Source organism: Aspergillus piperis, assembly GCF_003184755.1.
Source record: "Aspergillus piperis CBS 112811 unplaced genomic scaffold BO85scaffold_2, whole genome shotgun sequence".
NCBI lineage: Eukaryota > Fungi > Ascomycota > Eurotiomycetes > Eurotiales > Aspergillaceae > Aspergillus > Aspergillus piperis.
In genome coordinates, this window is record NW_020291592.1 from 3,096,595 (window position 1) to 3,110,469 (window position 13,875).

General features: G+C 48.5%; 7 protein-coding genes across 7 annotated transcripts; 5 read left to right on the top strand and 2 right to left on the bottom strand.

The window, feature by feature from the left end:
• Positions 1-274: 274 nt before the first annotated feature.
• BO85DRAFT_516989 (uncharacterized protein) lies at positions 275-2,088 on the top strand (the record flags this gene model as incomplete). Its single annotated transcript, XM_025664876.1, has 2 exons — positions 275-1,724; positions 1,792-2,088. 2 exons carry the CDS (start codon positions 275-277, stop codon positions 1,923-1,925), a joined length of 1,584 nt encoding a protein of 527 aa, XP_025520415.1. The 3' UTR covers positions 1,926-2,088.
• A 200-nt stretch (positions 2,089-2,288) lies between these two features.
• BO85DRAFT_456436 (tannase and feruloyl esterase) lies at positions 2,289-3,345 on the bottom strand (the record flags this gene model as incomplete). Its single annotated transcript, XM_025661444.1, has 2 exons — positions 2,289-2,858; positions 2,890-3,345. The coding sequence occupies 2 exons, from the start codon at positions 3,343-3,345 to the stop codon at positions 2,289-2,291; spliced, it is 1,026 nt and encodes a 341-aa protein (XP_025520416.1).
• Positions 3,346-4,261: 916 nt separating this feature from the next.
• On the bottom strand, positions 4,262-5,290 carry BO85DRAFT_502432 (NAD(P)-dependent oxidoreductase; the record flags this gene model as incomplete). Its single annotated transcript, XM_025664193.1, has 2 exons — positions 4,262-5,185; positions 5,246-5,290. 2 exons carry the CDS (start codon positions 5,288-5,290, stop codon positions 4,307-4,309), a joined length of 924 nt encoding a protein of 307 aa, XP_025520417.1. The 3' UTR covers positions 4,262-4,306.
• Positions 5,291-6,771: 1,481 nt separating this feature from the next.
• BO85DRAFT_445906 (uncharacterized protein) lies at positions 6,772-7,497 on the top strand. Its single transcript, XM_025659377.1, has one exon. The coding sequence runs from the start codon at positions 6,907-6,909 to the stop codon at positions 7,165-7,167; it is 261 nt and encodes an 86-aa protein (XP_025520418.1). The 5' UTR covers positions 6,772-6,906; the 3' UTR covers positions 7,168-7,497.
• Positions 7,498-8,451: 954 nt separating this feature from the next.
• BO85DRAFT_502438 (uncharacterized protein) lies at positions 8,452-8,986 on the top strand (the record flags this gene model as incomplete). Its single annotated transcript, XM_025664194.1, has 1 exon — positions 8,452-8,986. The coding sequence occupies one exon, from the start codon at positions 8,452-8,454 to the stop codon at positions 8,890-8,892; it is 441 nt and encodes a 146-aa protein (XP_025520419.1). The 3' UTR covers positions 8,893-8,986.
• A 683-nt stretch (positions 8,987-9,669) lies between these two features.
• On the top strand, positions 9,670-10,719 carry BO85DRAFT_137455 (uncharacterized protein). The gene has a single exon (XM_025654048.1). The coding sequence runs from the start codon at positions 10,016-10,018 to the stop codon at positions 10,526-10,528; it is 513 nt and encodes a 170-aa protein (XP_025520420.1). The 5' UTR covers positions 9,670-10,015; the 3' UTR covers positions 10,529-10,719.
• Positions 10,720-10,911: 192 nt separating this feature from the next.
• Positions 10,912-13,575, top strand: BO85DRAFT_435089 (uncharacterized protein; the record flags this gene model as incomplete). The annotated part of the gene is made up of 1 exon (XM_025658500.1): positions 10,912-13,575. One exon carries the CDS (start codon positions 10,912-10,914, stop codon positions 13,573-13,575), a length of 2,664 nt encoding a protein of 887 aa, XP_025520421.1.
• Positions 13,576-13,875: the final 300 nt, after the last annotated feature.

Below are 13,875 nucleotides of genomic sequence, written 5' to 3' on the forward strand. Positions count from 1 at the left end.
CGAATTCGGGAGTTGAGTCAACTTTTCGCGTCAAGATCACCCCACTCACTAATACCCCAATAGTTCTAGTAAGCCTCAAGGGCCCATTAAATAGATAGTGCATGAGCCATGAATCACTACATCTGTAGGGCATTCGGAGATAACCATTCAGACAGACCCACCGAAAATCCGAGACCACTAGCTACTACTTGCTAGTTATACATCAAGCCATCCTCTCGATCTGGTTTCACTCCACATTCCACTCGAGGAGAGCCATTACTGAAAGTGGGACAAAATGGAAAAGCTTCCGCCAGAACTTGTTGGTATCATTGGTAGCCACCTTGAGTACCCTGACTGGTGCGCCCTCCGACTTACATCCAAGATTATCTATCAACTCTCTTCTTCCCTCTTCGCGAGACGCTACTTTCAGTACGTTAGTGTTATTTTGACCCGGGAGGCTATTGCGGAGCTTGAAGACCTCACCTCGAATGAATCATTCAGAAATGAGGTAAAGGAATTGAGCCTCATACCTCAAATCTTCGGAGACTACGGGGTGGACCTTGATGCCTTCACAAGTATCCTACACTTGTGTGTTCCGGAGAGTCAAGAATGGACAGCCAAAGAAGTGCAGGCGCAGTATACGATCTACGTGGCCGCCGAGACCGATCACCTAGCATTTGCCGAGTCCGCTAGCTTAGTAGGGAGTCTTACTCGATGCCTAAGCCGAATGAGAAATGTCTCTACTATAGGGCTGCGAGCCTATCCTTCCCAACGGTTATGCAAAGAAAAGAGTCCTCATGTTTGCCTCGGCAGGCGCGCCTTGCAGGAAAGGCTCCCTTTTGGCCCTTGCGCACAACTCCTGGTGTCCAGTGCACGGCGCTTAGCTGACCCGTCTCCGAGCATGCGGCGCGTAGTGTGGGATATGTGGGTGGACATAAGACATCCAGTCTGGACCAAGGGACTTACCAGTCTCCTCAAAGCCATGTGCGCAGTGTCCCCACCGTTGGCAGTTCAGAGACTATATACCTGCCTAACCGAGGACGAATTTGCGGTACCCCCTGACTGCTTCACTCTATCGCAACACCTCTACCAAAGTCTGCAACCAATTCTTCATGTGCTAGTGGATCTAGATATTTGTCTCGGACCCCCAAAGCCAGAAGATACTGCGGAGTCCCTTCATTGTCTTGTCATCCGGGCTGCTCCAAATCTTCACACCCTTCGGCTTACTCTGTGGGATCAATTCCATGATGTAAGCCCGGATCACTTCACCAACCTGGCTCAACAAGTCCAGTTCACCCGCCTCTCGGAACTTCATCTTCACTGGGTCGAGCTCACTATTCCCGGCTTCCAACTCTTCTTACGCACGGCCGCCCCAACCTTGAAGGTCTTGACCCTTGTCGCAGTTAGCTTAAATGGCCCCGTCCCAGTAGGTATGAGGCCTGCATCAGCGTTTCATAAGGCTATATCCACTGTCTGGCGTGGGCTCTTGAACACTCTGCGTGACACCATTCCAACTATTCGCTTCCTCCGGATGCGGAAACTTGCCTATCACCAGCATGTTATTAGTATGACAGATCGATCAAGAATGAGGAGGCTTTTACCCATGGGCTCCCGCTTCGTATACAAACCAGCCGGCGGCATCTTTTATAATATCAACACGAAAATGAGCTTTGCTGAATGGATCGATCAGTTAGAACTGATCCCAATTTATCATTGCTTTGTCGTCCGTCTACCAAGACATCGCGGTATGTTGATCGTATGTGCCACCTTGCGGCCTTTGACCATTACTAATCCCGATGGCTCACATTATAGTGTTTTCAAACGGTATAATTGCCTCTCCATTTCCAGAGCACCTTCCTCGTCAAATGTGGCCGACAATTGGGAATGAGAGCATTGATACACGACATCCGCCTGGCATCATTAGATGCGGTACCTGCGGTACCTAAGGAGCATTTCTCATAGTATATCAGATGAAGTGATTTCCCTACAACCGTATAAGCTGGTGCCGAGTTATTTACTCTGCGGTGGATTAACATATTGTCTAGATGGACCTCTGTACAGCATTAATAATAGTAAAGGAGGCATATTTAGAATGCGATACACTTGCTGGGAAGCGTAACTCGATACTTATTGAGCCGATACAAAGTCTGCAGGTCTCTTCATCCCTAGGAAGTAAAAGCCTTTTCTCAAGCTTCATTGCAAAGTGCTATGCCAATCGAGGACTTGTGCAACCGCTTGAAAATACCTAACTAACCGACACTAAGAAAAGATCAAAAGGCAATTCCCATCTCCACCATCAATCACATTACTCAATACAGAGGCTCCTTGTACGAGTCGAACCGATAGTGCCAGGTATCAATAGAAGCCTGATCGTAAACACAATCAAACTTGGTAGCTTTACCAGACCATAACGGCCGCGAGGGCCACGCGCAGAGCTGTGCTTCACTGCCAGCATCACTTCCCGAGGTGTACGTTGCATTAAGCCTCTCAGGTACGACGCCCTGCTCCACCCATTCGATCAGAGATCCAAGCGTGGTCTGTGGCCAAGGGCCACCCTGGTAGGGATTGGCGGCACAGTGCGCACCCCCAGGAACCAAGAATAGCTTGTACCATGCATTTAGTCTGGCTGTGCTCTCGTTGAAAGAAAGGTCAGGGTATAGAATAGACCTAACAGATTCATGGTAATGGACCGAGAGAGCGGGTGGAATACTGGAGTCCGATTCTCCATGATGATGGATGATCTTGACCCCGGCATCAAGGGTAGCAGTCAGGTCTGGCCATGTGGTCTGCAGCGTTTCTTCATACATTTGCCATCCGGTGTATATGTATTCGCGCAGTGTGTCATAGGTGAAGTTAGACCACTCGAGATTGGATGTTTCCTGGAATTCAATGAAGCAGGCAATCGTTGACACTGGTTGAGGCGGTCCAACTGTTAGTTGTTTCATCGTAAATTGTAGTAGCATCATCCAGAGACGTTCCGTACTGGAAGGATAGATATGCACCAAGACCATTCGGATCATGAAGTCCTTTAAGAATGTCCTCTACAGCAGCAACACCTTCTGCTGTAATCGTACCATTTTGGGCCGGCTCATACCCGGTGATGGCACTGGCCGCGTTGCAAAAATAAGGTATGCCAATTGAACTTGAGAGGTTGAAGTTCAACTTGCACGGATCAGTGCGAGATACCACGCCATCAGTGCGACCGTCGAGGGCGTCACAGGCATCAATGATCTCATACATACCTTGCTCCAGCTCACAGGGAGGAGAATAGTACCCCATAGTCTTTTCAACGACCGGCGGAAACATGTGGTTGGTTTGTTGTTGCGAGAACGAATAGCAGTGGCTCCGGTAACAACACCGTCCCATTCATCAGCAAAGCGCTGGAGCTGACTCCAGCCCTCACGGCCTCCTTCCGAGCAAGCTTGATAATAGGAGTATAACTCTGTTTGATGCATTCCCTATTACTGCATGGTAGGCGGCTGCTCTACTGGAAGTTGGGCAGATGCGGGTAGATAAGGTGGATGAATGGTGTGGGATGTAATCCGTATACAGACCGATGGTGACATTTATATAATGAAGAGATATCCCCTGATAGCATCCATTATGTTGAAATTTGCTAGTTGAATCCACAACATTTACTACTAATTTGTCTGACTTTATTATCATTTATGTGATGTACACTTTTTTGAGTACCTGTCCATACTATGTCATAGATGATCCTTCTGCAGATGTTCATAAATTTTCTTCCCGGGATGCTTCCATGAACAACTCCCGTTGCTGTTCTACAGCTTGATTAAGAGGAATATGGTCTATATGAATTATCTCACAGAAAGAATAAGTACATACGACCATAGGGTGTGGAAAACAGGGCTTCCCGTCCGCTCAGCCGTACTTAAGCCACACGCCGGGAGGTTAGTAGTTGGGTGGGTGACCACCAGCGAATCCCTTCTGTTGTATGTTTTTTTATTTTTGATGTTTTATTTTAAATATTCCGATCAATTAACTGGAAATGGTCTAACTAAGTGTTACGAAGCCCCCACTTTATAAGTCCTTCCGGAAACAGCAACAAAGTTGCAAAGTCGCTTTTGTGCGTCATCTCCCTCTATAGTCATGGAAAAGGTCATTCTCCCTATCTCCATGGACACTTCCACTGCTCCTGGTTTGATAATGCGACTTGCTCATTTTAGCTAGCTTGTCAGACCGCATTGGCCCTTAAGATAGAGGACAGGATTGATCAAGCATATGTATATTAATTATCTCTATCTCAATATGATGGTTGGTAGGTAGATAGGAAGTGTGCCTGACTACAGTGTGCCTCAACAACAACTCACTGCTTATTCTCAAACTCCAATCCCGCCTCCTGGCGCACAGCGCCATACATACCCGCCACATCACCCCTCTCACCCATATGCTCCTTCACCTTCGCCATGTAATCATCCGCCAACTCAACCCCCTTCATCCTGGCGCCCACCTTACCCGCCAAATCCATCGCATGACGAGCATCCTTCCTAGCCAGATCAACCGCAAACAACGGCTCCTTCCGCTCATGATAATCACCCGACCTCATTCTAGCCGAATAAGCAACGTAGGGACCGGGGAACACAGCCTCAAAGAACTGATGCACCGCATCCGTGCCCAGACCACACTTATCCGCAACCACCAATCCCTCAGCAATACTCTCGACCATACCCAACACAAAGGTATTACCGAGAATCTTCAACTGTGACGCCTTAGCAGGGGGCTGATCAGTGAAATCCACAACCGCCTTGGCAATAACCCCCGTTGTGTAGGGCTTGACCTGCTCGACGGCGGCGCGGGGACCCGCCAGCACGGGGATGACCTGGCCGGCGGCGGCCATGGGCGGGGCACCGAAGACGGGACTGGCGACGAAGTGGGCACCCTTGGCCTGGAGCTTTTCGGAGATGGAGGTGGTGGTGTCAGGGTGGACGGTGGAGCAGTCGACGAAGAGCTTGTCGGTGAGGGGGGAGCCGCTGGCGATGCTGGCGTCGATGATGGATTGGATGGCGGCGTCGTCGCCGACGCAGGTGAAGATGATGTCGGACTTGGTGACGGCTTCGGAGATGGTGTTGGCGATGGTGGTGTTAGGGTTTGCGGCTTGGAATTCTTGGGCGCGGGTGATGTTGCGGTTGTAGACGATTAGGGGAGTGGTGAGGGAGCCTTTAGCGGCGAGGTTTTTGGCCATGCCCTGTTATGAAAGTTAGAAGCTGTGAGTGTAGGTAAGTTATTGGGGATTGGAGATGCGTACGCGGCCCATGTTACCGAGGCCCAGCCAGGCGAGTTGAGGTGCCATTGTGTGTGATGTGAGAAGGTGATGGGAAATAGAGGGAAGTGATCAAGGTAGAGACGTTGATGTCTTGGTGATCTCAAGTGGAGGATGGAAAAAGTGTTGCTTTGATGATCAATATGAGAATGCCATGTCTGTCTATGTTTATATACCTTTTGTCCTGGGTGTTCTGGTCATGGAATTGAGCAGAGCCAAGCTGATGAACAAACGGGGCAGTTCTACAAAATCATCCTAAACGGGTTTAGATTCCGCCCACGCTTGTTCCGAGCGGAGGCTAAGCTGGATTTAGACGGTGTTTTTGCACGCAGCATCTTCCAGAACGTGGCCTTGATGATTAATTCGGCTTAATAATGTAGCCGTCGTCCTTGATGATTGTCTTTGGATGTTTATCTGAGTTCTGTTGAAAGATTTCGCAGATGATGTGGGGTATATGTGATCTACTACCGTAATGCGCAGTTGTTGTTTGGGTCTGTCGGTCATTGTTCGTTGTCACATGAATTGTTTCCATATTGTTGTGTTATACTCAGGCTGTATATTGGAATTATCCCACTACAATTGATACTCATTGTCTGACGCCATGAGGTATGAGTGATGGATGCCACCGACGCAGGGACAACCGTGCTACGTACAGCAGACCCTGATCTGCCGGCTAACTTTGATCGGACTAGTCTGATCGAACAGGGCTTAGTGTCCGCTAAGAGAAATTTAAGGTTAGTGCGACGGATGGAGACTAAGCCGTAAGCGGAAGGATGGTCCGCACCCAGTCTTGCCACATCGCCTGCTCTGAGAATTTAGCTATACCGGCCAGAATAGCTACCGGGCGAAGTGCATATGGGGAAGCTTGGAGAATTTAGACTAATTTCTTGGAAATACTGCCACTTGTAGTGAGTGGTCCAGTTTATAAACCGAGGATATTGGTAAGCGGTGGATCCGGTCTCTAACTTCAGATGGAGAAAAGAGTAGCATCAACTGTGTGGCTACTCTAGTATCAGATTAGGTTTACAACCCTTTGTTAGATCTTCTCGCTCGAGCATCACTTTGGGTGGTAGCCTTGGCTTTGGTAGGGGTTTGTTGGTATCTCTAGGCGGTGTTTTGGTGCAAGATCATATTCAGTCTGTAGGCATATGAATCAGAGTGCGTGGAGACTAATACAGTAGAGAAATAGTCCTCCATGTTCTGACAGCAATGAGCCTTGACTCCAAAGCTTATCCTCTGCGCTAATGCAAGTCTGACCTGATTTGAGAAACCAACGTTACATCTATATATGACATCTAGGCAGGGACTTGCGGCATTTTTCGTTGAGTTAGAAGAAACAAAAGAGGGGAAATGAGACATTTAGCAGGGATTGGAGCTTGACTAAAATGGCTGCCTCTGGATGAGCGCTTGGTCGTGGACATGTGATCCCAACTTCCTCCTAGTTTGACAGGCGTTTCATATTAGACCAAAGTCTATGTCAGGCTGGATACCTGCCAGTGATCAATAAGATCGAAAAGTCTTATAGAAGGCCATCCTTCTTTCTCCCTTCTAAGAGTCATATCTTAAAGAACCATTCTACTTTCTTTCTTTCTTTCAAGGTATCTCAAGCAAAGCTCAAGCCTATCTGGATTTTCCAGAGTTGGAAGATGAAATACATCTCATACTGGCATCCTATCCACGGGGTCCCCATCGTGGATGGAAAGTTCCAAAATCCCAATACTGGTGTCATCGAAGAGATTACCGACAAGAACTTTGTGATTTGCGGGCCTCCATTCATCAAAGCCACGTGGATCAATCTGAAACCTGGCGACGGATTTCGCATTACATGCACCGACTTTCCACCCCCGATCGAAGATGTTTTTGTGGCTATTGCGGGCCATGTGAAAGACAAGGCGTACGAAATTTAAAATATCAGCGCTACCAAGTATGAAATTACGGTGGTCTGTTCAAGCGATCTGACTCAGGAGATGATGCACGAAGTGGTGATGCGGATGAAGGGGGAATTGTGGAAGGACGTGTACGTTCCGCCGGAGGCAATTGCGGCTTTCGAGGCATTTGTGGAAGAGGAGCGAAAGAAGGAGAATCCTCGGTTCTGATTCATTGTCTGGTGAGACAGAGCCCAAGCTAGTAGCAGTAGGTTGTGCAGTAGCTAGTTCCACTATGCTTGACTTGGCCTATGAGATGGTTCTTTTTGGACATGGGTTGAAAAGTGATGTCAAACCTAACCAGTTGAATAGCACTACAATAGCAGCAAATTATCATTAAGCTTCATTCAACAACCCCTGAGTATAAAGCCTTACCCCTTGTAGAAAAAGAGCAATTCGTCGGTTTACGTATAACTGGTCGGGGTACTGAATCCTAGCGAACTCAACATCCGCACTTAAATCTCACTCCGCTAGTCTCCAGCCTTGCAGCCTAAGCATTACCCAAGCATTTCTTTGCTTTATTCTTTAAGCCATGGCCTCCGATTAAATACGCTGGCTCCGATAATATGCGACATTATCACTATCACCTTCTGATTCACCGAGAACACGTGCACTCTCTCATATCAATTAGCGTTCAGTCCTAGAGACTTTTTTCCTTTTCCAGAGATTGTGTCTGACATCTATGGGCTGGTATGTCTCACTCTGCAAGTCTGAGTCTTCCACTTGCAGCCTTAAAGTATGGGCATTGAGCTAATTCTTGGGCTGTAACTTGGTGGTACCCATGTCTAGTCGTTTTACCAACATAAATACATGACTACCAGGGACTCCCAAGGATTGAGGCATTTTGTTTAGGTCGTGATTAAGAACCACAGACACACATGTTTCTAGATACGGCTGCGGGGTTCAATCTACTCAATGGCGGTCGAATCCTGGCAAGTTCGACTCCAACGTAACATCGCTCGGTGTCGACTTGCATGCTAGTTCAGCCAGCTCTGAAGGGGTTTTTGTGACATGCCACATGGAAGAGAAAAGAAGGGAAGTTATGAGGAGAGTTTGCTCCTTCTCTACATCGACTGAGTAAGCAAGTACGAAGAGATATAAATACCACTCCATCGTTGACCCTCAATTAGTACAAAACAACACACTTACAAAGATCAACTTCGTCCTACAACGACTTCCTCAAATTAAATATTAACATCTGCCCATCATGAAGGTAAATTTCTAAAGAACCCCTATATCCACAGACAGCTCCTTACTCATACCCCTATGAATAAGAACATAAGAATCAAGCTAACAAAGCATTCATTCCACTGTAGCCTACCTCCATCATCATCAACACTCTACTGTTGGTTGCACCTCTGGTATCCCGCAGCACCCACTGGCTCTTCCAAGCAAGAGAGAACGAGCGAGAACCCCGAGCGTTCACTTCAGTATATCCTGAACTGTTCTTCCGAAACCTACACCTACTTCTGCGGACACCACGGCACAACCTGCTGGGGTCGTAGGGTCATGGGCAGCCAGCCGTGTGTGGCTGCATGTGAATGTTTTCCTATGAATGAGTGCAATTTTTCTGATTGTGGCTCCTTATACTCTGGACACTTTGACGAGGACGCACATGCCGAGAGTGGTGATGGCAATGACGTTGCCCCCACTTCTTCATCCACTTCTAATGCTAGCACGAGTGGCTCTCCGGTGCCTGCTGTCTAAAGTGATTTTTTTTCCCCGACAATAATGACCAGCTCCGATGATCCTGAGAGGGGATACAAATGTGAGTGACCCATCACTGGTACTTCAAGCCTGGACGAGAAATCCGCTGACACAAAGAGAAAGCCAGAGGTAGCGAGATCCTTTGTACATTTCATCTCAGGTCATGATTAGAAGCAAGCAGAGGTCATTAGGTAGCCAAAAGACACAATCATGAAATAGTAACCATGAGATTATGTCAAGCTCGGATAGTCGTTTCAATTCAATTGATATTCTAAACCCCGATCGAGCCCACTATTTAGATGCTAGCTATGCAGGTGCTTCACCTTTAAAACAAAGAAAATGGTCTAGAACGTCTCAATGTCACATTTCTCGCAGTAATCACAAAGTTACGCATGCCAAGGCGTAGGGAAGCTGTCGCCGCAGCTGTAAACACAACCAAACATACAACAAAAGCAAAAGTAAAGCAAAGGGTAGTCATAAAAAACGTAGATATAAATGAGTGGTGCAGCTGACCAGCTAGCCAGAGCTAGCCTCTGCCAGCTACCTGAGAATCACCTATCCTCTTCGTGTGTTTATTGTCATGCTTCTAACATAATTGTTCCTTCTATTTGCGTACTAGTATTTTCGCCGCTGGCTCAAACGGGGCGTATGCGGTTCCTTTTACCCAGCGTCTTCAATGTTTATTCCCATAGCCCTGAAGCTTATGTGTTCGTGGCTTCAGTTAGGGTCAGGGGCAAGATTAACTTGACTAAACTGTCCGAGCAAGCCTCAGCATGATTTCGGCGACGTAGTGGATCGTCTGCGGGTTGATTTGATTGAATCATAGTGAACTTATCCCCAAATAGTATAAGGTTATGTCAAGCTCGGCTAGCCATCCGGATCCACCCATTAGCACCGTGGGGCATATGATGTAATATCCCCTCTCAAACATGATATAAGATCTTCATCCATCCCATTATTCTATCCCGACCTTTGGTTTCCTCTCTTCGATCTGTACAACCCAATCTATCCCATTTAAACCACAGCACACATCGTGGACACCCATTCTCACCCTACCGTCAACAACCTCATCGTCCTACTCCACCACAAAACATTCACCCAACCACCTCCTCAATCAACCAGAATGTCCACAATCCACTTCCCCCACCGCTTCCTCCCCGGCACGACCGAAAACTTCGTATCCAACGAGATCTACGTCCCCAAGTTAACCGCCTCCCGGGTATGGCCGAACCTGATCACTCCCTCCCGCTGGACATCCTACTACAGCAACGTGGACCAAGTAACACCACCCCCAACCAACGACGGAACGTTCCAAAACCCCGGCGACAGGTTCAGTTTCGCGACGTTCGGATTCCCGCCTCTCCAAGCAGAGATCTGCGAATGCGTGGCGCCCACAGCAACGTCACCGGGCCGGTTAGCCTGGCGCGCATGGCAGGAAGGAGACGAGGAGACAGCGCTGGAGGTGTATCATGCGTGGATTGTGGAGGATATGAAGTGGGGAGTGGTGAGGATTCTAACGCAGGAAGTGCAGGCAGGAAAGCCGGCTGCTGGGTTGGCGGAGAAGAAGCCGAACCCGATGCTTTTGGGACATCAGGAGTGGGTGGATGGGTTGGGGAGGTTTAGTTTTGAGAATTAATCCATTGAGAAGGGGCGGGTTAAGGGTGTTGGTATCCCTGTACATAGTATGAAGGTTTCATGGGGATGGTTTCGCGGTTTGTTGCATTCTTTGGTAGTGGTCGCAGACATGGTTGGATCATGAATGAAGGGTCGAGGGAGGGTTCAAAGAGACCCTGGCATGTCCATATCTATCCCTTGCTGATGCTTTGTAGATGGTTGTAGAGCCTCATTGGTGGAATGTGGATGCATGCCGATCGCCAGGCAGCTGCGCAGGCAGAAGTGCTGCCAAGCTGCCAGCTGGGGAAGTATAAAACCATCAACTATATGGTCTGGGCTTGAGACAACACACACCAGTCTCTCGTTAATTGACGAAATTTGAGTCGAGAATCGTGCAGCTCTATAATGGCCCCTGCAGTATCCGCCCTTTCGCAAACCCTGCGGTCCCTCACTGAGAGCAAAATCCGTGAGCTCGAGAAGCGACGCAAAAGCTATGAGGCTGACAAGGCTGCCATTCTAGAGGCAGCCCGTGCCACTCAGGACACTCGTCAGCGACTCGAGCACCTGCTCAAGGGAGCAAGAGAGCTCTGTCCGTCGGCGTCTAGCGATCCTACGATGGTTAACATTGAGCGGTGGCTGCATCAATCAATTTACGACTCGTCAATCCCGCCAGAAAAATTGCAGGAATTTGAGGCTCAACTTCTCAGGAAACTCAACATCCAAAGTCGAAAGCTAGGCCTGGCTGACCTGTACTCACGGCTGCTGACGGAGTGGGTGGACCCGCCTGTTGCAGCGGCCCAGGATGAGAGCGAGATGGCGGTCGACGACGACTACATGGTAGTGGATGAGCGACAGAAGCAGCGTCTGCAGCAACTGTGTGATCAATTCGACGCGTCCGTTTTCGAGCCGTTGGAGACAAACGAATGGCAGATACGGGCCTTCCTTGATGACCTTTTCCCGGATGAGGAGAGTGTGAATGCCTTGGTCAATCTTCGCAGGCAGCTCAAGGGCGAGACCACATCATTCTGGGAAGAACAAGAGCCTTTTACCGCGCGATCTGTGGAGTATTGTGTGCGTGGACTCTTGAATGAAGAACTTCTCAGTGAGGAGAAGCGGGAGATTATGAATTCGTTCCTGAAGACACCGGTCGCTCTGACTGAGATTGCCGATGTGTTGAATATGCGATACAGTGATATCGAAAACTGGGCCTGGCATGCTGGCGAAAACGGTATTCCTGTGGTCCCCCGGCAGCAGGCAAATGGGAAGTATCGCATTTGGATGGACGAGGATCTCCTGCAGTTGATTTTCCTGCAGTATATCGGCACGCGACATTGTAACATTCTGAAGCGTCTATTATCAAGCTTTGTCCAACAAGACTCGGTGTGGAACAGGAAACCCGAGCGACAGATGACAGCACGCGATCGCCTTCGACGGAAATACTACATGGGTAATGGCGAAGTATATTCAACTGCTGAGCAGTTGCGATTCACAGAGTACCTGAAAACTTACTTCTTGTCGCAGCTTCCAAAATCAGAGAGAACATTAAGTGAGAAGGGCAATTCATATGATGACGACAATGAGGATGCTGGGACAAATCCAACAAGGCACGAGGGAAAGAATCTCCGACAGCAGCTGCTACGAAAGATTGCCACGGAGGCGCTTGTCCGTCGACACTTGCACGGTGCAGCGGTAGTGGTTCAATCCGACATGAGATGGTACGCCACTTGTCTGCCGCACAGTACAATTGTCATTATCATGAAGTATATTGGGTTCCCAAAGAGGTGGATTGACTTCTATCATCGTTATCTGGAAGCACCCCTAAACATGGACAGCTCCTATGAGGGACGTGAGCCAGTTGGACCCCGCGTCAGGAAGCGGGGGATTCCATTCTCGCATGCCGCTGAGAAACTGCTTGGAGAAATGATCCTCTTTTTCATGGATTTGGCAGTAAATCGCGAAACGGGCTTGCTCTTGTACCGCCTGCATGATGACTTGTGGTTGTGCGGCGAGCCAGCCAAGTGTGTACGAGCATGGGAAGTGATGGGTAATTTTGCCAAAGCCACAGGGCTAGAGTTTAATTACAGCAAAACTGGGTCGGCTTATCTGGCTGAGTACAGAGATCCCAGAATCGCTGCCCAGCTCCCGGAAGGTTCAGTCACATTTGGATTTCTGAAACTGGATGCAGACACCGAGACGTGGGTGATTGACGAGACCCTTGTCGATACGCACGTTCAGCAACTCAAACAGCAACTGGATCGTTGCGATAGTGTAATATCCTGGGTCCGCACATGGAACAGCTGCATCGGAAGGTTCTTCAAGAATACCTTCGGTCAGCCTGCCTACTGCTTTGGGGAGCCACATGTACGTGCCATTTTGACCACGTACAAGAAGATCCAAGATAGGATTCTGAATGACTCGGCATCAACAAGTATTCCGGAACATCTGCGGGCAATTATCACAGGACGGCTTGGTGAATTTGAGATTCCGGATGCTTTCTTTTTCTTCCCCGAAGAACTAGGCGGACTTGGCCTACGCAATCCCTTCACATCCGTGCTCCTGGTTGAGGGTATCATGGGCGAGCCACCGCTAGCGAGGGTAAAGCAATATCTAGAGGAAGAGAAAACTTTTTATTCTCAGCGAAAAAAGAAGTTCGAAGACTTGAGCGATCAACGGCGGCAAAAAATGCTAGAAACCTGTGTTTCCAATGCAGATCTCGACGGCGACTTGGTGACCGAGCGAGAAATCCATACGTTCATGTCATTCGAGGAATTCTCTCGATTCCGCGAAACTGCAAGTGGCAATCTCAGACGAATGTATATCGAGCTGATGCGCGTTCCGACAATGCAACCACTTGATGCATCACCGGAGCTTGAGAGAGCTTTACGGGAGACTCTAACCCAGGGGCAAGTTGGCAACTTGGACAGTGAAGAGCTATGGCACTTGCAATTATATGCCGGAGAGGTGCTAGAGAAACTGGGAGGCCTTAGACTGGTGGATCAGAAGTTCCTGCCCGTCGGAGTTCTGGGGATGGTGAAGGAAACTCGGGTCAAGTGGCAAATGGTGCTCTGACATATCGTCTTCTTATGAGCTTTAATTTTCTGAAACATCGTCAGTTATACAGTTTAAGTAGCGAATAATTTGGTCTGTTACACTCACACTCAAGGGTTTTGGCTACTAACACATACCTGAAATAATGCCATCCGTAGACTTACAACAGAACACAAGGCAACAGAGTAATGTACTTAGGGAGAGGAATATCATCGATGCCATTTTCATGTTCCTGCAAGGATCAGCTTCGTGCAAAGTCAATGAGAGTAACCTATCCAATTGAATCTGCTCATTCTCGTGTATGGCGTTTAGTGCCCCAAT